General features: G+C 31.7%; 1 protein-coding gene across 1 annotated transcript; it reads left to right on the top strand.

The window, feature by feature from the left end:
• The first annotated feature begins 3,928 nt into the window (after nucleotides 1–3,928).
• Nucleotides 3,929–21,902, top strand: LOC133202360 (uncharacterized). Its single transcript, XM_061338169.1, has 17 exons — nucleotides 3,929–4,014; nucleotides 4,634–4,785; nucleotides 4,974–5,104; nucleotides 6,446–6,581; nucleotides 8,621–8,689; nucleotides 9,609–9,718; nucleotides 10,832–10,913; nucleotides 11,065–11,232; nucleotides 11,325–11,411; nucleotides 11,541–11,635; nucleotides 12,089–12,196; nucleotides 13,058–13,118; nucleotides 14,344–14,451; nucleotides 20,374–20,438; nucleotides 20,587–20,658; nucleotides 21,078–21,247; nucleotides 21,574–21,902. The coding sequence occupies exons 1-17, from the start codon at nucleotides 3,942–3,944 to the stop codon at nucleotides 21,789–21,791; spliced, it is 1,905 nt and encodes a 634-aa protein (XP_061194153.1). The 5' UTR covers nucleotides 3,929–3,941; the 3' UTR covers nucleotides 21,792–21,902.
• The last annotated feature ends 602 nt before the right edge of the window (nucleotides 21,903–22,504 follow it).

Raw genomic sequence — 22,504 nt, 5'->3', positions numbered from 1 at the left:
AACAAACAATGGAAGCTTTTCATTCCTTAACTAAATTTAAAGAAAAGCCACAATTCTCGGTAAACTCGGGATTGTTATTTGTGAAACTTATTTTAATCTATTCCTATCGCTGAACGATCATCTGAGTTTTGTGGGTTTTCTCGGATGTGTAACCATCCCAAAAATTTGTCATTGCTGTATATCACACCATAATTAATATATTTCATAATAAAAATGTATTTTAGATGTAAAGTGGAATAATTCGTTGATTTTTCTAATATGTTTCGTATTTGAAGGTATGGATATGATGGATCATTTTATATTTAATGTTCATTTGTTCGAGGTATTTATACTTTTTAATTTGCATTCACATCATTTTACCTAATTGAAATCCATGAAATTAAGTACTTATTATTTAATTTTATGAATTTCGTTATATCGTCAAAGCATCAAAAAAAAAAGTAAAAAAAAAAATTCTGTATTTTCAAGATCCACTTTGCGGTGAAATGTGACGATAACGAACAGAGATCAATCTCATAAATCCAAAAATCAAAACAAATCATCAACAGGGCAAAAACACGGACATCTGGAAAGATAAGATGTTGGATTAGGTACTTAAGAGGAGTAAGCATCCCCTGCTGACCGGTCACACCCATCGTGAGCCTTATGTTGTCTTTTTGTATGATAAGTTCCGCCAAAAAAAAAATCTTCAAATAGTCTGCAATTAAACATGCTATTCAACAGCAGAAATTGTGTATTAGTTTTCCGTGACGTAGGTATGATTGGACAAAATTGTGTTTCATAAGGATATCACTTAAATCATTGTCAAAGATGAAATCATTTTAGTTAAAGCGCTTGTAGCTTATTAGAGTGAATTCTCCAGATGTCACGTACTGTCCACAAGAATTGATTACTGTATAAGTTGATTTGAACAAGAGACAATTTTATAAAATTATTGTTATTTTTTTAAATTATTCTCCAAGACTAGTGTTTTGTGTATAATATCAAAACTTTTTTTGACCGGTCGACAGGGGATGCTTACTCTTCCTAGGCACCTGATCCCATCTCTGGAATTTCCGGGGGTCCTTGCTTTATGTCTTGTTCACAGATTTGTATTGTTTGTAGCTTTTTTAACATTGATCACTCACTGTTCGTCATCTTCACCTTTTCATTCATTTGCATTTTTCGAAACAGGACACTGGGCACAGCGATGGCAGGTCAATCTGATAAGAAAGCATTGGATATGAAATATGTAAATAACTCGACTCGTTATTTGAAACTATTTATACATGCTTATGGTGTTATTTTCATTTCCAACTCAATAGATTTCTATTTTGAAATTGCTGATGTGAAAGGGATATTCAAACTATATCACAACAATGCTTGAAATATAAAAGTTAAGAAATCTTGAACATATACTAATCATTGTAATTTATGACTATTTATGACAAAATAATCGTTTTTAAACAGCACATAATTCACTATTGAAAAGCTGTAGTTTTCAAAATGTACAATTTGTTGCGTATATACATAAACGACTTATATACATTTAATATCATGTAGCATTCGTTTTCTTTTTATTTATTTATAGTATAAGTTATTACATAACGCAGAGCTAAGATATATGCGAGGGTTGTCCCATTAAAACATTTTAAATTTTTTCGTTTCACTTATATTATAAAGTTAAAAACTGGCATGCAATATAATAAACGATTTTACATAATTCACAGAAATTTCAATAGAATATCTCTATAAATAACATTTTTACTCTGATAAACGAATCATTCAAAATAGCTGCCGGCGCAACACCGACGACGTCAAAACGTAGCTCGTTGAGTTTTTGAATTTGTTCAGCAATCGTGCGTCTTTAAAAATTCGTTCGAAGCAGAAATTCGATACTGCATTTGATTTTCTTTTAGTTACCGACTTTCAATAGACAATTTCCCAACCCCGATCATAAACTTAACTGCTTGCATAGTTAACGGCTGTCTCCAGGTATGACTTCCAGCTCTAGACTTTTCAGTTTGTCGTCATTTTTGTTGGTCTACCAACCGTTAACCAGTCCATCAATCTTTAAACCTCTTTTACTATGTATAAACCAATGTTTGAAACATATATTTGTGTCGTTTCTTCGTTCCAGTTCTTTTCCCGTATTGACAGGAGCTATACCCTGCTCCACACAGTACTGAGTGATAATTTGGTGCGCCGCATTATCGCCCGGCGTCACCATTTTTGACAATATCTAACTAATAATGTTTGCTCTTATATATAAGGCCATATTTTTGTCATTTATGAAGTCAAAGAATAATTTTATTACACATGGGTACTCCAGATCGTACAGTTTCTATGAATGTAATTTTTGTCACATTATATTTCCGAATATTCTTGTAATAAAGAAAACATAGATGGCAAAGCTAATTTTGAAAGTCAAGAAATTGCCTTGCGCCGAACACCGATATTTATACCCTTTAAATGCTGTTTCTAAATGCATATGGCATTCCACCCTTATAGTAATTGGTCAAAATGACGAAAATATCATTTCCCAACATTGTGCAAAAAATGAATAATTTTGGTCAGGTAATTTATGAAATATTTAAACAGTTCGCGTTTTTCTGGGACAACCCTCATATTTTGCTGTAAAAGTAGGAATGTTCATTGGGGATTAAATTTTGTTTGTTTCGTAGATAACATTAATCAGGGAAATTAATTCACTAACACAATCTTTAAAAGTTATATATTTAATACTAGGCTTATTTTTGAAACAATGTAATGAACATATTTGAGAACACAAATCAAAGAAATTATATCGTCAGGAAAATTTCTGCTTCTATAATGTATGCTGAATTTTTGAACGCATTTATTCACAAATAACAAACTATCAAGGTAACTGCCGGAGTTCCCTCTTCATTCCTTAAACTGTATTGAAGCATATGAGCTAAAGAATGAAATCACAGGAGGATTTTACTACATCCGGAACACCTCGGGCCTTTCACAGAAAAACACAGTTTTTCTGTGAAAGGCCCGAGGTGTTCCGGATGGATTTTACTACTGCCTCAATTACATGTAGCATACATATCCTGAAGCATTATTTAAAACAACACCACTCGACTCTTGTTCACTCTTTAAACATTTAAAGTAGACCACCATTTTAGAAAGAATTTTTTTCGATGAATTCGACAGGTAAAAGTTTTATATGAAAAGATTGATTGATTGATTGTACGTTGTTTTACGTCCCATTCGAGAATTTTTCACTCATATAGAGAAGTCATCATATACCGGTGAAGGGCTTCAAATTTTGACCATTACTCGGCACTTAGGGCCATTGAGCAGTGAGGGATCTTTATCGTGCCAACGCCTGCCGTGACACGGGGCCTCGGTTTTTAAGATCTCATCCGAATGACCCGCAACTTTCACTTCAAAGTGCCGAGCGCATAGCGAAGGAACAGTTGCTACCCATTATTTATCGACTTGGTATATGAAAAGATATAATTATAAAACTTGATACAAATGATAAATTATTTAAGTATGCTACAATTCATAATAATTGTTACAAATGAGAAATTATTCAGTTTGTCGCAATTTATAATCCCCTCACAGTAGACATTTTGATATAGATTATAAATGTCTTTTCACCACTGGGTGGAACGCAAATAACTTTTTTTTCTTTTGTTTTTTTTTTCTCTTAATTTGCGAGTGCATGAATCTAGGACACCGTACCTGTATATATATATTATAATTTTATGCTTAAATGGCAATTTACTGAGGATGGCATCCTGAATATAAATGAGAATCGATTTACCGTTCTTGGCAGTGTTTACTTTTCACCTTCCAGTCATTTTATACGGACGTATGTAGTGCCTATCCTGAACTACCTTTGTGACAAACTTCTTTGTATATTTCAGTGATCGTTATGAATGAATGTTTCTAAAGTTGTGTAAAGAAATCTTTTACGTTTTTTTAAGATGTTCGTCACATTCGAGATGGAGGTAAATTGGAAACAGCCATTGATGTTCCTACTATTTTTACTTGGAGAAGGTGAGTGATTTGAAAGAATAAAACATGCCTATCATTGGAACTATGGTTAATTATTTCCGTTTGTTTTCTCAGGTTGAGATCGACAAATTATTGTACTTATTAGAATGACATAATTTTGCAGTCATTGTGTTTAAATGTCATGTATATTGTTCGAAATAAGTTTCCTGTATGGAGTGTTGTGTGTATTATTTATTTAAGGCTTTAAACTATTTTTACATAAATAAACTGCAGTGTCAACATGTACAAAACTAAATTAATGCAAAACTTTTTATTTCCATCATCGCTCTCGTTGACTCAGATAAAAAATCTTACATTAATTTTGCCTAATCATACATTGTTTGATTTTAATTTATCAAAAGTTAACATTGTTTGGAGAATAATTTGCATATCTATTTGCCATTAATAATTTTTATTTTAAAGAAAGTTGTCAAATTCAAGCTTACTACTGGAAAAAAAAATCACGCATCCAAATTATTTACTCTTACATAAATTTATCTAAGTCGGGATAAGAACATTCTTAGATATAATGTACTTAAAGGTTGGTCTACTTCTCTTGTTCAAAAAAATGATAAGATAACTAAATATTAACATACACCATTAATGACATTATTTCCCACAGGTGCATGTTTGTCATCAAAACTTGACTCCCTACAGAAAGAGTACGGGGAATGGAGACTTCAGCGTTCCCCCGAATATTCAACTTCTCTTGGCATATACAAATACAGTGACAAAGTGGAAAAGTTTGCATACTCAGGATTTAATGAAGAATATGTACGAAATTTGATATTTATTATTAAATATAAATATATAGATCTTCAATTCATCAAGCGATCTACAGAAAATTATTTTCAAATAACTAGATAAAATTCCTCAATATTCCAGTTTATTTCATTATTATATTATTTTACTTAAAATAATTTGAAAGAATTAACTGAATTAATTTGAGAATTTATTTGTAGACCAAATGCCTAAATCTTCTAAATGATTTGAAAATGATCGACTACAACCAACTTACACCGAAAGAGAAGACAGATTATGATATTTTTAAGGACACATTGACGACTATCGTTCGAGGGCACGATTGGCGAGAGTAGGTACACTTTGTTAAACAGGGTTACGATAGAAGCAAATAACTTCGTTGTGCAGGAAAAAGCAATTTACATTCAAGCTTATCTCCAAATTTTTAAAATATGTCAACTTTGATTTAACACTAGATGGTATCAAAAATCTCTTCTTTTTATTATACCTCCGCTTGAAAAGCGGGGAGTGTTTAGTGATGGGGTCCGTCTGTCTGTCTATACGTCCGTCCGTAAGGCTTTGGGGTACGCATCTCTTATCCGCGCAACTCCTCTTAGCCACTGAATAAAATTTAATGAGGCTTCTGCAGAATCTGTGTTACATAGTGTCATTGTGTACCTCGAGATCCTATTTTACTTTTTGATCGGAGACATATATCTTTTTGTTTTCCAATAGCAAAACATAGAGACTGCCATTCTTTCTATAATATTGAGGGTAATCCATCTCTTATCCACAACTCCTCTTATACTTAATTCAATTTAAAGAGACTTTCACAGAATCTTTGTTATAAAGTGCCATTGTAAACCTTCTTTTCTACTTTTTGATCGGTCATATATTTCGGTTTTCCAATAGCATGACATAGAGACTGCCATTCTCTCTATAATATTAAGGGTTACCCATCTCTTATCCGCAACTTTTCTTATCTAAAGACACTTTCACAGAATCTTTGTTACATAGTGCCAAGGCGCACCTCCTTTTTACTTTTTGATCGGACACATATTTCGGTTTTTCAAAGGCACAACATAGAACAGTGCCATTCTTTCTATAATATTAGGGGTACCCATCTCTTATCCGCAACTCCTTCCATATATATACCACTGAATAAATTTAAAGATACTTTCACAGAATCTTCATTATATACTGCCATTGTGACCCCTTGTTTTACTTTTTGATCGGACACTTATATCGGTTCTCCCTTAGCAAAACATGGACTTTTCCATTATAAACATATGGGAGGCGGGGGGGGGGGGGGTTATCATTTTGTGAGCCCAATGCTCACAGTACCTCTAGTTTAAATTAAAAACCTGTGCATTAGTAGAAAAGAATATTAACTAACATTCAATCTTACATGGAACTTCAAGATATTTTGTTTATTCCAAATATGTCATTGTTTAAAATACAAAAAGTGGAAATGAACATTATGGTTTTCTCAATAAAACTATCATTCAGATCGCTTTATCTACGATGACAATCAAATAAATCAGTTATATGCAGCTGATAAAAAGATTGAAATGGTACCAATAATAGCACGATATTTTTTATGCCTTGTCAGGTTCTTAAAAACATTACATATGTAACTAATGCATTCGCGTATGAAATGTCATGTTTTTCCAATTTTCTTATTTTGTTTTAGCTACAATGCCCTGAACCCAATCAATTTTCTTGAGGGACCACAAATTGACCCATCAGAACTTCAAAAAACAACACCATTTGACACAATTGGGGACTATGAAAACTACTTAAAACGGCTGGAATTATTTCCAAACCAGGTATGTTGATCATAAGCTATATTGATCATAAGCTATGCATTTATTTTTTTTTGTATAATGAAGGCCTTACGAATATAAGAAAAGATACAGTCCTTATTAAGTTTTCTTGTATTTTCATCATCAGAAAGTGTCCATGTATGACAATAATTTCCACAGAAAATAATTTCATGTCACTCGAGCTGAAAGTTCATGATCAGAAAGGTTCTTCTATTCAAAGTTTGTCCCTCGCTTATTTGTCTTCTACAATCATTAATATTTTTTTTTACTTTTTAACTTCTCCATAAGCACTTGGCAAACCAAACTTGGCACCATATCTTTCTCTTCTTTTTTGTATCATTCATACAGTTTTCGTGTGAAACAATACGCTTTTGGTGATTATTTTTTTTTTAAATATGCAAATGACGTCACAGATTGTAGAATCATAGTTTGTAACGTCACAGTAGGGTAAAATCACCATACAAATTCGTATAGATGATCGAAAAAAGAGACTTACTGCTTTAAAAGCAATGGATGATAATTCTAACGTATCATAGGTATTGATTTCTATTGTAGGCAAGAGTCTAAAGTTGTATTCATTGCATTGCAGTAGTTGTACATCAAAGTTTCAGGAACTTTCACAATATCCATGCATGAACACAAGCTTGTCATGAATATAAATACCCATTCTGCTTTGCGCATGGACAAGAATATACGAAAAAAGAATAATAAAAGAAAATTCAACTGTAAATATATACTATATATACTGCAGTCACTGTGTTCAGTACCATTAAGAATTTGTTGCTTATAAATCACTGAGTATCTATTGATACGACTGCGCTGTTATTTTCCATGTCACTAAGATAAATGAGTAACTTACTTATTTACTAACTTAAACTGGTCTCAAAAATGCTTGTGAACTGCGTCATAGGAAGCACAAACGGAAAGGGGACAGTGGCTTGTTATGAGTTTTCCTGTGTTTTGTTATCATGTAATAAATATGTTATTTCAAGGACACACAAGTTATATTCTCTATACATTATGATTTAATAAAATCTGTTTTATTTTTTATAACGAAAATTCAGATTAAGGAGCCACGGATATTATTATTCATTGGTAAATATGGAAGGGGGTTGGAGATAAAAATGTAAGGGGTGTTTTTCCGTATCCTCGGTGCTATGATATTGCCACACCAGGTTTAAGATAGAGAATCTTTGTAATTGTTCCAAAGCTTTAACCACAAGCTTAAGTTAGGCTAGGACCTTATAGTATCAGATTTTAATCCTCCTTGATTTCTATTTTAAGATTTTCATCCATAATTGATTAATGCAGAATTGTTATATGTTTTGATATACATATTTTATTTGTATTAGGTTTACTAAAATTTTTTGCCAAAAATCATTTCACTAAAAATATTTAAAACCACGAATTCTATAAACGTCTCTTGAGTGTGTCTATATTCCGTTATTTGATTGTCCAGAAGCATGGAGACCTTGTTTAATGTGTATTTAGGGCATGTATATCATTCTAAAGTTTGGTAGTTCATTTTTTTACTCAAATATATTTCCGGGGTTCGTGTTTTGTGCCCTGTTCACAGATTTTGATTGACCACTCGTCGTTTTCTTCACCTTTTTTCATATAGGGAGTATAAGTCCTTTTGAAGCCTCGGTGAATAAGTTTATCATGATAATAAATAAGATTTTTTTTTTAGAGCAATGAGGCTATATTTCGCAAACAAATCACCACGTAGTGTAATGTCTTGTTTAAGATTTGATTTATGATAAGATGAATATATGAAAATTGTTCCATTTTAAGCAGGAATATTATATAAAAATTTTTTAAAAGAATTTTTGATTAATAATTTTTAATTCAAGAAGAGCAGAGATACATTATCAAGCATCTCCTCGCAGTACAAATTAAATGTTTTCAAGATGACATGGGTTGAAAAAATTGAAGTCATGCATAATGCACGGCTAAAAATTGATTATTTTTAATTATTTGTTTAATTATTTACTACTTACAATGTATATTTGTTCTTCTTTAATTATTTTTTTTTATTTCAGATAGACGAAATGATAGAAAGATTCAACAAGTCCATAGAAAAAAGACACACATATCATAACGTATCGGTGGTATGTATAAGCTAAATAAGGCCATCTTTAAAATAATGTTTGCTTGCCCTCTCCCGACTCAAGATGAAAAAATTAGGTCGGTAGGTAGGTAAGAAAATTTTTTTCTCAGCAAATTTCAATTTCAATGCTAAATTTTTAAAAATTATTATCCAGGATACATAAAAAAAAATAATTGCTTCCTGGAGGTTAAAAATAGTTTTGAGTCGGGCCATTTTTAGCCAGTCGGTCGGGAGAGGGCAACCAAATAATTTTTTTAAAGATGGCCTAATCTACATTGTACATAAATTGATAAGTTCACATTCTCGTGTTAAAAAACATAAAAAGGGAACTCCTTATCTACGTCTATACTATTACATATTCTTTAAATTTAAAGTTTTTATAAAAAATGAATTTCAATATTTAAAGATCTTGAAGGTTAAAATTGCTTAACGTATAATTTGTTTCATCATACTTACATTTTACATGTATGCCAAAAGCTAGTGGCAATTAGCTAAAACAAATCAAAATACAAAAAATAAAAGAAAATCAATGCATATGTAGTTTTACATAAGGATTCACTCACACGACTTAGTATCAGCTGCAAATAAACGGATTCGTCATTTACAACCTCGTGCTTAAAAGATTTATCAAATCAGACAATTAATGTTTTGTTCCTCGTTGCAAGGACGAATCTCATTTTAGTTAAGCAAATAAAGGTTTGAGTATTTTTTTCTTGGTTTGAAAAAATATGTACGTACTTGTAGGACCCATTTTTTACAACATTTTACGGCCATATTTACGTGATTTTCGTTTATCTTGTTTAATGTTTGCTGATCCGAATCATGATTAAAAGTCAATACATCGGTAAACGCGCATACACGTTCAGAGAGAGACAGAGAGATGTGGAAGAGTAATTATTTTTTTTTTACTTCCATCAAAGAACAGGGTTCCAAAGCAGATAGATGACATCCTTAAAGATGTAAATAATACAATGTACAAGCCATTTCATAAACAACTGACAGATAAGAAAACAATCTCGGATACAAGAAAGTAAGATTTCATATTAAAACCTTAGAAGTGATTATTGACTGTAAATGAACATGCAGCCATCCTCTTTATTCGGTTGACATAAAATCGGATTTGATTTTTTAAAGCCAGTGGCAGACCCCTGAATTCCGGGGGGGGGGGGGGGGGGGGTTGGGGGTTGAGGTCCAAATTGGGAGGAAATGGTATGGGGGTTTCCGGGGGCCTCTCCCGAGACTTTATTTTTTAAATTGCTCTAAATATGACATTTCCACCATTTTAGATGGAATGTTTTTTTCTTTCTTGCTTGATTTGACAGGGCTTTTACTGGATATATATATATATATATATATATATATATATATATATATATATATATATATATATATATATATATATATATATATATATATATATATATATATAATATATCCCCAATACCAGCTTTCCCTGGGGAAAGATCTACTGTTTAATCAGATTCCGAGGAGAAAAACTACTATAATTATAGTCAGTTTTCCGGGAGAAAGATGGCTATGGGTAAGGCTAGTATGTAACACCGGTGCCAATATCCCAGGTACTGGCATGCTTCTCATGCATGCACATGTGAACATGTGTAATTATTTTTTCCTTGTAATTTAAATATTCAAAATGTACCTCTTATTAGTTTTCAAGTTTGTTTCAGTTATTATAATGAATTTGAGTTTGAAACATGTTTTCGGTCAATTCATAATACATACCTTCTAATACTTTACAATCGAATATATGTACAAGTTGAGAGCCAAACCAGGTAATAACTCAAGTGTCACAAATGCATTACGCCATATAGGTGGTATGGTATAAGAAAAGGAATTTGAAAGAAATATTGCGGAGAAAGGCGAACAGACACAGTGTATAAATCAAGTCGTACAAGGATGATCCGTATTGAAGAGTTCATGTCAACTTTAACTTTGCTTTAGGATTGTACTTCCCTCTTACATGATAATTCACGATTATAATAATGTTTTGCCCTATATAACCGTTATTAAAGTCAAGTCAAATACCAATCTTTTGTTTTTCCATTAAATTTTCTTTGCATAATTTTTTTTCGAAGATTGCATTTATTCATGATTCATTATTCATATTTGTTATTTTGTTCGTCAGAACAGATATCAGATCCAGGGCCAAAGAGGCTGTTAATAACATCGTCCAGAAGTACAGGAACCTCAAATCGTATCTAGAGGATGTAAGTGGAGTTTCATGTTCTTTGCATGTATATTTTTTTCCAAATTATTTTTTGTTTACTATAATTGTTTTAGATAATTGGGAACTTCTTTTAACTTATCTGAAAAGTGAATAGTGAATAGTGAAAGTGAATATTTTAACTATCTTTGAAGGTGTACTTTAATCATCTAAGACCAGGATTTGGAGTAAGTACTTGGGATAAAGGAGGACAATTCTACAAAGAATGTTTACGTTGGCACCTTTCTTTGGATTTGTCTCCGGAATATGTGCACAATAAAGGATTACAAGAAGTTGAGAGAATTTCGACAGAAATGAAAAAGGTTAGATAGATTTTATAGGGACAAAATTAAGAGATCTTTTTTATGAAGTTTTTCTTTCATTTTACATGCAGTACATTTTGCTTTTGGTTTAGGTCATGATGAAACTTAATCATCATGGTTCTGTCAAGCAGTTTTTTGATGACGTTAAGGCAAATTCGTCTTTTTTCCTGAAGTCTGGCGTAAGGATTTTGTGAAACAATACAGTAACGAATGATTCAATCATTTATCTTTATAAGATTTAAGTTATTTTTCAATATTGCATATTATTTTATGTTCACTTTTCATCAAGTTAATGATAATTTTTGCAGGATGAAATAATTCAATGGTATAAAAATGCAATTGAAAAGGAAATAAAACCAAAAATACCAACTCTTTTTAAAAACCTTCCAAATTTGCCGGTAGAGTAAGTATATTTAAAACATCTTTTGTTAGAGAAAGTCTTTTTTTTTTTTTTTTTTTTTTTTTACATATTTATCGATAAACATGTCAATTTATTTTATTTTTCCATTAGTCATACTGGGAGCTTGGGAGTTGAGTTTACAAATAACGAAGCCAATATGATCTTGATCATCAGTTCATAAAGTGATACCTCATCATTTTTTAAAAAAAAGTTAATAAAGTGACGTAAAGCATCAAATCGGCCGATTAGTCGATATTTCAAGATTTAAAAAGTAAAAATATGAAAACAAACCATCAGTAATTGTTTCACTAACGAAAGGAAATGTTTAAATGCTTTTTTATTTACAGTCAGGCACGTTTCTGAGCCAAAATGACGACAATTTTCTATTTTATGTATACATTTGTAAAAACAGTTTTAAAAATTATTCATTTCCCTTCTGTTGCGTTGTTTTCTTAGTGTTCAACCGAACCCAATAGATGGGATTGGAGGTCAGTATTTATCTGGACCCCCAGACGGTTCACGCCCCGGAGTCTTCCAAGTCAATGTTTTTCATCCGAATAAATCGTAAGTTTATGTCGCCATATTTAGGGAAAATCCTATTATTTTTTTTATGTCGCTTATGTCAGAGCAGAGCTTCTTATGTATCAAGTAAGATTAACGTTAACTTAATTTTAAGCTCAGTACTATTTTTTAAAGCAAGAATACTGAGCAGAAAACGATAAAATATTTGTATTTACTAATGCTTATTTATTTTTAGTAAATTAGAGTACTGTTGCTATAAAACAAAACTTCATTTTTTATTTGTATACACGTAGGTCCACATGTACTTATATTAAAATTAGAAAAATTGTTATTCAAAGGACAGATATTGCTTTATTATAAAACCATTTTCTGCGAATGACACTTATCATGGTCTAAAAGAGATTCAAATTTGTGGCTTATGTTCCAATCATCCTCCCTCAAATACACCATAAAACTAACACTTACTCTTTAAATAATCATTAACATTTCTATAAGAAATGGCATCCATTACGTATAATTTATGTTTAAGTTTTATCCATGTATTTTTTTACGTTCACGATTAATAAAAAAAAAATTAACAACTGCTCTTAATTATATTTATTTTTTTTGTATTTGTTTTTATTTATCTTATATTTTTATTGTATTTAATTTGTTGCTATTATTGTTTGTTTTGCAAACATAAATTGCATTCAATTATGAAGATGATACAAGTAATATAACATAAACAAAAAACCATGATTTTAGTGCATTCTCTTATTTGCATTATATAACTCTTTGAGAATGACATCAATAAGTTCAAATTTATTTTAACATCATCTTACTCAGAATGCAAAACAATTAAATGTAACTTAAATACTTACAATTCAAAGGGTATTTACATTAATATTTGTTTGTCGGTTACAGAGTAACTATAGACTTCATGGCTCTATTGCTTCATGAAACAATACCAGGTCATCATTTGCAGGTAAGAAAATTTATCATGAGCATTTCAAAAACTACCTGCCCTTTTATAGTTCCATGGCACCTGATCGCACCTCAGATGTTTTTAGAGGTCCGTGTTTGCTCTGCTCCCGATTTATATTGTTTTAATGGACTTTTGAGCTTGATAACTGTTCGTTATCTTCATATTTCATCTAAGAAAATATGTTTTACACTCAATTTTTTATTCTTGGGAAAGGGGTTATTTTATTTTTACTCAAGTTTGAACATTAATTAGAGTAATTTGAACAAGCATTCTGAAAGTATTGCATTAGTAATAGTAGTCCCCTACCGGCAAGTTTAATCTGGTTCCCGTAAAAAAAATGAAAATGCCATAATTCCGTCAAAAAGCAATGAAATGGAGTGAAATGCAAACTTTATCTATAACTAATCAAGGTAGAGTCACATACCAAAAATCAGCTCAATATCTGCAAGCGTTCAGAAAAAAAAATTGTGGAAAACCCTGAAAAATTGAAAAGGTCGTTATTCCGTCAAAACTCATTGAAGGTAGAATCACATACCAAAAATCACCTCAGTATCTGCAAGCGTTCAGAAAAAAATTGTTGAAAACCCTGAAAAATTGAAAAGGTCGTAATTCAATCAAAAATCATTGAAGCGGAACGAAATGCAAACTTGATCTGTAACTCATCAAGATACACTCACATACCAAACATCAGCTCAATATCTGCAAGCGTTTAGAAAAAAAAGTGCGGAAAACCAAGTGGGACAGACTGACAGACAGACAGAGGGACAGACAGACGGACGGACAAACTCAGAAGAAACCTATAGTCCCCTCCAGTTTCACCGGTAGGGGACTAATAATTTGTTAAAGAGAATCATTGTTACGGTTTTAGAACTTAATGTTTTGGTGACTTTTTGTCACTTTATTTGCCTTTCTTATACAGATAAAGAAATATTTGTACCCTTGGACGAAGATGAAGATATTTTATATTTTAAAGTGTCTATAAAACAAATTAATGGACTGATTCTGTAAATCTTCTTTTCAATATTGAACATCAAATAATGTTATGTTAACAAACTAACATGAAACAAAGGGAGGGGACTTAAAAATACCATGATCTTTCATTTTTAAATACGTCCTTCTTGATTTTTCTCTAATCGATTTATCGGATTTGAGGAGGCGAGCAATCTTCTTCCTCGTGGTCAATTATTAGTGCCTAACAAGTAAAGTTATATTTTTTCACCCTCAGGGCAGTATCCAGTCCACTCAGGCTGGTCCAGCATACCGTAGACAGAATCATGATGACAAATATTTCCAACCCCCGGCACTTCCTCCTTTTTATACTGCTTATTTAGAGGTGAGAGTGAATCTGTAGTGATACTTAGCAGATAATTCTTAGTCTTAAGATATATATACATATAGATGTAGCAGTTACAATATGTATTACATTTTGTTTTAACTAGCATTTAAATGTATTATTTTGTCCCGTTAGAAACTTTTTTTCGAGGTCAAAACAAAAGATTTTTATACATGCAGTCTGTAGTGAAAGAAATTGCACATTTAGTAGAAGTGTTTTTGGTTTATCTCATAACACCCCAGTCATATTTCCAAAAGCGACCAACGGCCGACGGTTTTTGAGGCAAAAATAGGATTCTTCGGGCGACAATCGGCTATTCATCGGCCGTTGTCTTGCCCGATTTTGAACTCTTTTTTCGTCGGCCGACCAATTCTGTGTCTGTCGGGCCATGTTATAATTTTTTCTGCGTCGGTGGCCGATTCCTTCAATTGAAGCAGTCGTTGAATAGTCTGTCGACCATCCTCCGATCATCGTCCGACCATCGGCAGACAGTTCCCTAAGTCGGTCGGTCGACATTTAGGAATTGGGTTTTCGACGGTGAAAATCCAACTGCGACTTAGCGAACTATGATCGGGCGACTGTTGGCCGACTTTAGATTATTTTAATATTTGAAAATTATCGGTGTTCTTAGGAATTAATGTGACTGCTCCGCGTCGCCCGATACTACTGTCGGCCGATCATGTTTTTCAGACGACGATACGAGAAAAATTTGGTCGCCCGACCATCGGCTTAAATGTAACCTAGGCATAAGGGTAACATTTTCAAGAAACATTATTTGACTAGTATCATTCTAAGATCTTGGATTTTTTCAACAATCTATGTTCTCATGTTAAGGAGGAATGCCACAACAGAATTTTATTTAATAGATCTTTCAGACATCCCTTTTTAACTATGGTTTCAGCATTGAAAGACCGATATTACTCTTTAATTCTTTTATACAATTTTTCGGTCATTTTATCAGAGAAATTAAAAAAAAAATAATGTGCAAATAAGATACTTTACACAGCAAAATGTGCCACGTACGTATCACATACGTTAAACGTATGTGATACGTACGTGACTTCACGTACGTATCACATGAAAAAAGCACCACGTATGTTAAACGTACGTTTTCACACGTATGAATATCATGCGTGACACGTACGTTAAACATACATATTGACTACCATACGTTACACACATGTTGCACACGTACGTTATTCATATGGTTCACGTATAAATAACGTACGTGCAACGTGTGTGTAACGTATGTTTTTAGAAACATGCGTTTAACATGTTTGTTAAATGCACTGCTCATATGATAAATGTATAAGTATCATACACAGCTAATTGTGCCACGTACGTGTAACGTATGGTAGCACATATCATATGTTACACGTACGTGAAATGTATGTAACACATACGTGTATTCCAACCGCACGTTACACGTACGTGGTATAACGTAAGGATAACGTGCGTGTGACAACATACGTTTCACATAACGTACCTGAAACGTGCCGTTCGAATACACGTACGTGTTACGTACGTTTCACGTACGTGTTACATATGGTATGTGCTACCACTAGTTACACGTACGTTTATAAACGCATGGTTTACATGTTTTGTCAACCACACGTTACACATACGTTAATGAACACGTGGTTTACATATGTATTGTCAACCATACGTTACACATACGTTAATAAATGCACGGTTTACATGTGTATTATAAACCACACATTACACATATTTCACACACAGGGTTTACATTTATTATCAACCACACGTTACACATACGTTAATATATGCATGGTTTACATGTATTAAAAACCACACATTACATGTACATTAATGACAAGTTTGAGTGTTATCAGCTATGTTACATGTAGGTTAATAAAAATTGTTTTACATGTGTGTGAAAAGCTGGCTGTGTTTGAGAAAGCTGTATATTTTCTATATTAATGGTACTTTTACATACATGTACAATAAATGTAGGTCAACTATAATTAAATTCAATCCTTTTTAATTCGTTTAATTAATTAGTAAAATTATCATTTAATTTTTGTCAACAAGTGAAAAAAATCCCTAAAAGTTTTATTGTTGCTGGGACTATATAATATTCTTAAATTGGTGACATTTTCAAATACTGTAACAGGATTTTTAGTACAAAAGTACACCTCAGACCAAATACTTTTTTTTACTTAATAGTTCAGAGTGAATTTGGAGAACTAATCAAGATAATGTTTAACAATCAACAGGTCTGGCACAATCTCTTGATTAAGCTTTATAGCTTGAAATAGCTATATAGCCTTATTAAGCTATTCAAAATAGCTTGATAAAGCTATTTATATGCAGGTTTTCACAAAATTGTTATTTGTACAAAATAGACAAAACGTCGCAAGTATTTGACTATTCATATATGTAATATGGGTTATCAAATCAACAACCCAAATCAAAGATAGTTCTAACATTGCAGCATTTGAATACTTTTAAGCAAAAGATGAATTTCCATTGTTTGGGTAACTGTACACTACCTTGTGTGAGTTAAGGCATGGATAAGTATGATTGCTTCTCATTGTACTGAATTATTACCAATCAATTATCTTGTTGACCATAATTGGCCTCCTTTATAATTTCATTGAAGAGGTAACTGTATCAATTGCTTTATATAGCCCCCAAAACTTTTAGAACTTTGAGTACAAAGTCTCTTAAGGAGACGCAATTTGATGAGTGATTTTTACATGCATTATTTTCATAAGAGTTCAAGGTTGAATATCATCACTGCACCAAGGTGCATACATACTTGGAAACTTGGAAAATAACACATTTGAGAAAAAAGTGTGATAAAATAGCTAAATCAGGCTATTCTGAATAGCTTAATAAAGCTATATAGCTAAATCAAGCTATATAGCTTAATCAGGAGATTGTGTCGGACCTGATCAATAACCTGTAATTCATGAAACAGAGTATTGCGACCAACTTGGTCCAAGTATAAAATCCCTCTTATAACGGGACCCTAGATCATAAGTTGCGTGGATTTTAATCATTATACTGTAATATATTTTCAAGATTTAAGGGGGACCGACCCTCTGATAAGAGAGATAACTTTCCAAGTAAGATATCCTAGTTTTACTCATAGTTTACTTTATCAGATTTTAATTATCGAGACCTTTGAGCAGTCAATTCAATCAAACTTAACCTATGATGGAAACATTACCTTCTATTTCCTTTGACTGTACTTTTCAAATTGTCTTATTATGTTTGACAAAAAAAAAAAAAAAAAACAAAAACAAAAACAAAAAACAAAACATTTAAATCCAATTTTAAAACCTTTAAAAATTGAATAAGTTCTATCTTTTTAAGGATCATTTTAAAAATGGTTTAATGTATCAAGTACCAAATGTAGCATTTTTATCAGTATTACATTTTTTTCCATTGAAAAAAATATTTATAAGAAAGATAACTCTTGTTAACAGATGTATTGTTTTCTTACAACCACATATAACATTGTGATATTCTGACTTAGGAAGCAGCGCTTCATTATGTTTTCTAATATGAATTTAGTAAGTATGACACTAAATATTATTTTCATATACACCGCGTATTTCTAATTTTATGTTGTGATAATAAATTATTACTCTTTCTTATCTCTGTGTTAAAATTTCTTCATATTATGATCTGACATAAAAATCATTTATGAAAAAATAAGCAGCGCTTCGTACCTCATACTATTTTTCATTTGATTTTGATGCTATAGCTCTTGATGAAAATCAATGTTGGGAAGTTTAAAAAATTTTCGTGAAATTTGGAGCAGAGGGTCATTAGTCCTTAACTATTTTTTTTTCAAAAAAATAATATAATATCATGATCTATGATAATGATGATTAAAACCCAATCATCTCTGAAAGCTTACAGGTGTGTGCATTGTTGACTTGTGCGTGTTTTGCGTCTTTAATGTTCCAATTTATTTCACATTGTTTACCTTACATGTACGTCCACTTGCATGTCTGACATGGAGTAATCAGTTCGCATTGGTGTATAATTTACTCTTAGAGCAGTAAAACATAGTCTGCAGGTGTCATAACAGTATTTCACTTGAGGTTCACGTCAAATCATGGCTGACGCAAAATAATTCCTGAACCTTCCCTTCCGATTCGGGCATTTTAACACGAGACTGGAGCTGAATTTTTTAATGAGATGAAAGACAATATTTAAACTTCCTATATTGACTAGATTCATTAAAATTTAGGGCGTGCTGAATTTTCTATATACTGTATTTGAGTGGGGAGTGATTAGGTACTGGACTTGATTTTCAAGCACCTGCTCGACTTCGAGCGAGACAAACTTGCGTGCCTTGCTGGATGGCTATGTATTTTTTGGTACTAAAATCTTTATAAAGAATTGTTTTACAAGATCTGAAAAGGAAACTTCTCAGAAGTTTGTTTTCAATTAATACCACCTACTCAAAGTTGCGCATTTTTGGTAAGAATATATAGCAAAATTTAATACTGTTGTGCAACCTGCAGTAAAAGCAGATTTTATACTTCGAAATATTGTAGTCTATAATTTAAGGTTTAATTTCGTGAGTTTAGACGGAAAATGAGAAATAATGGCATTTTTTGGCCGTCATTGCTGTTCGTTCGCGTTTAATGGAGCATAGAAAATTAGTCCAGATTTCCTCTAAAATAATTTATCTTGACCACACAAGGGCCTGATTTCGATGTATCGGGTTGAAAGAAATGCATGAAAATTAGAGGATACTTTAACAAATCCCTTGCCATCACACTCGTTAACATTATTTACTCATAAACAATTTCAAAATCTATAAATTTAAAGAATTTAGACTAAACCCGGAGCAAAATAAAAAATCTGAATATGTGTAAATATCCGTTGATTTGGAACACAGTGGTAACAGATAAAGAAATCTGGTTCGTAAAAAGAATTATTTAGGCAAAGCAATCGTAATTAAGCAGAAAATGCCATGATATTTCAATAATATGTATTATTTCAATGCTCTTTTTAACCCCACCCCCCTTCCTTATGACAAAGACTACTTCTTTCGCCCTGTTATAAACAGCAAACATATTTTAAATAATTTTTAATCCTTATGTGAATCAGTATGCATTAATTAAAAATTTGAGACCAAAAAACAACAAAAGTTCAATGCGCAAGATCATTACATACAGTTCAACTTTTGCCATATTTTTAGAAATCCGTGTTCACCGCGAACACCCCTGTCACCGAGTGTCGCCAATATTTTTCCTACCTTGAGACGGATTTTTATGAAACTTGCTTTATTACATTGCATATTCATTACAGATCGGGAAAATAGCATTATTCTGGCAAGCAAAAATTTTCACTCTTATTGCAGGTGTCATAACAGTATTTCACTTGAGGTTCACGTCAAATCATGGCTGACGCAAAATAATTCCTGAATCTTCCCTTCCGATTCGGGCATTTTAACACGAGACTGGAGCTGAATTTTTTTATGAGATGAAAAACAATATGTAAACTTCCTATATTGACTAGATTCATTAAAATTTAGGGCGTGCTGAATTTTCTATATATTGTATTTGAGTGGGGAGTGATTAGGTCCTGGACTTGATTTTCAAGCACCTGCTCGACTTCGAGCGAGACAAACTTGCGTGCCTTGCTGGATGGCTATGTATTTTTTGGTACTAAAATCTTTATAAAGAATTGTTTTACAAGATCTGAAAAGGAAACTTCTCAGAAGTTTGTTTTCAATTAATACCACCTACTCAAAGTTGCTCATTTTTGGTAAGAATATATAGCAAAATTTAATACTGTTGTGCAACCTGCAGTAAAAGCAGATTTTATACTTCGAAATATTGCAGTCAGTTCTCGCCCCTGGTGTGATTATGAATTCTGCCCTTGTTATGGAAATTTGTAATGATGGACATTTTATTTTGCATTGAAATGCAGGGATGGGCATTGTATGCTGAATCTTTGGGAGAAGAAATGCACTTGTACAAGACTGACTACGATCTGTAAGTGGAGTCCTTCAAGCTAAGATCTAGAGGATTCTGAAATGAACAATTTTCATAATTGATTTTTTAAATTAATTTCTAGGCCTAGCAGTCAACTTATTCTATTAAATTATTGAAGACGATTTCATAATTTCATTTCTATTTTCAGAATGGGACGATACGGATCGGAAATTTTTAGAGCATGTCGTCTTGTTGTCGATACAGGATTGCATTACTTTAAGTTTGTATATATATTTCACATTTTTGGCGATGGTATACAAAGCAAAACCAGTGTGGGTTTTCTCAAAGATCAAATTTCCAGTATTGACAGGAGATTTGCATTTTTAAGTTTTTGTGTGACAGAACCACCTAATAAGGCGTGTCAAAAAAGTAAAGAAGTAATATAAATTAAAATTTTTGTAATAAATTTGCTCATTTTTATTTAAAATAAATGTTAAATTGCAGTAAAAGGAATCGGGGAATTATGAAACAAGCATATTTTTAATTTAATAATTTCTTTCTATTTAGTACAGTGTCAATGAATTTTAATTATTATTTCTTTCTCTGTTTTCTTTGTGCTTTAACAGACATATCGCTCATAAATCTTGATAAAATTTTTAAAACTAGATTTTGGATCTTCTGATATTTTTTCCATTGAAGTTGGACAAGAGAAGAAGCCATACAATATATGCTGAATTACACAGCATACAGTGAAGGTTCTATTACGACTGAAATCGACAGATATATTACGTGGCCAGGTCAAGCATGCGCATACAAGATAGGTGAACTCAAGATAAAAGAATTGCGCAAAAAATCACAAAACGAACTAGGTAATTCAATACTTAATGTGTACAAAGAAAGTTATTTTACAGTGCACCTGTTTTTTTCTATCTTGAATTTATTTTTATATTGAGAATATATTAAATTATATTAAGAAGCAGACAATATTGTTAAGCAAAAAAAAGAAAATAAATAAATAAATAAAATTAAATTATGGTGGAATTAAAAGTATTTTATAAATGCTACCAAATTATTAAGACTTGCTTCAATGACATAGGGTTTTCCTTTCTTATTAACAAAGGAAAAGAAAAGATAATAATTGGCTATAAAACTTAAAAGTCATCAATGTAATTTGGTATTTTTTTTACTTTTAAAGGTTCAAAATTTGACATCAAGGACTTCCATTACGTTGTTTTGAAAGATGGAGCTCTTCCCCTTAATGTATTGGAAAAGAATGTTAATCAATGGATTACAGAAACAAAAAACAAACCTGCAGAAAAACAAAACCAGTGCACTTCCGGTGGTTTTAGAAAGGAAATCAGTTTTAAATTTTTGCTAGTTATTTTCATTAGTATTTCTTTTCTTTTGAATTAATCATCTGTCCTGCCTGAACGTTCGGATCTTGATTTGTGTTATTAAGTATGGGTTTAATGTATTTTATTTTACCAGTGTAAGTAAAATTTTAATTGATCAATGTATATTACTTCCATTAAAATCTTTTTTTAATTGTATTTGATTTTATATCAGTTAAATATTTCGTACTTTTTATATGTGTCTTATTAAATTTTGGTTATAAAATCCTTTTTTATGCATGTAATTATATAAGCAATAAAACTATTTTCAATGATAGACAATGGTACGAGAGATAAGTAATGTGCAGTCCTCTCACAACTTACATGAATAGTCGACTGCATATCAATTCTCTAGCATTTATTTTAATAGATTATGTTAACGATCAACATTCCAATTCACAAAATCCACTGCTTTAAGATTTTTTGATTGTATAGGGAGCCACTACAATTTACATACAGAATCGTTCAGCAATACACATGTTTATGTAATGCGAAATAATTTCATTTTGTTTCATAAATTCATAAATTTTTTCATAATAAAAAAATTAACGTTCAAACTCATTCGTTTAATTTCTGGTAGTTGCAGATTGGGAGGGGTCATTTTCTATAAACATCTTCTTCTTTTTTTTTTAAAATTTTGTTTACATTTTATTTAGTTTTTTGTTTAAACAACATAAATTTGAATGCATTTTAAAATTTCAACGATTTATTTTTTGTTAGAAATCAATGTACATT

The sequence above is a fragment of the Saccostrea echinata genome, unplaced genomic scaffold, assembly GCF_033153115.1.
Source record: "Saccostrea echinata isolate AGI-Se365-2 ecotype Australia unplaced genomic scaffold, CSIRO_AGI_Sech_v1 ptg000047l, whole genome shotgun sequence".
Classification (NCBI taxonomy): Eukaryota; Metazoa; Mollusca; class Bivalvia; order Ostreida; family Ostreidae; genus Saccostrea; species Saccostrea echinata.
The sequence above is the reverse complement of the archived record's forward strand: the minus strand, read 5'-3'. Positions and strand labels throughout refer to the sequence as shown.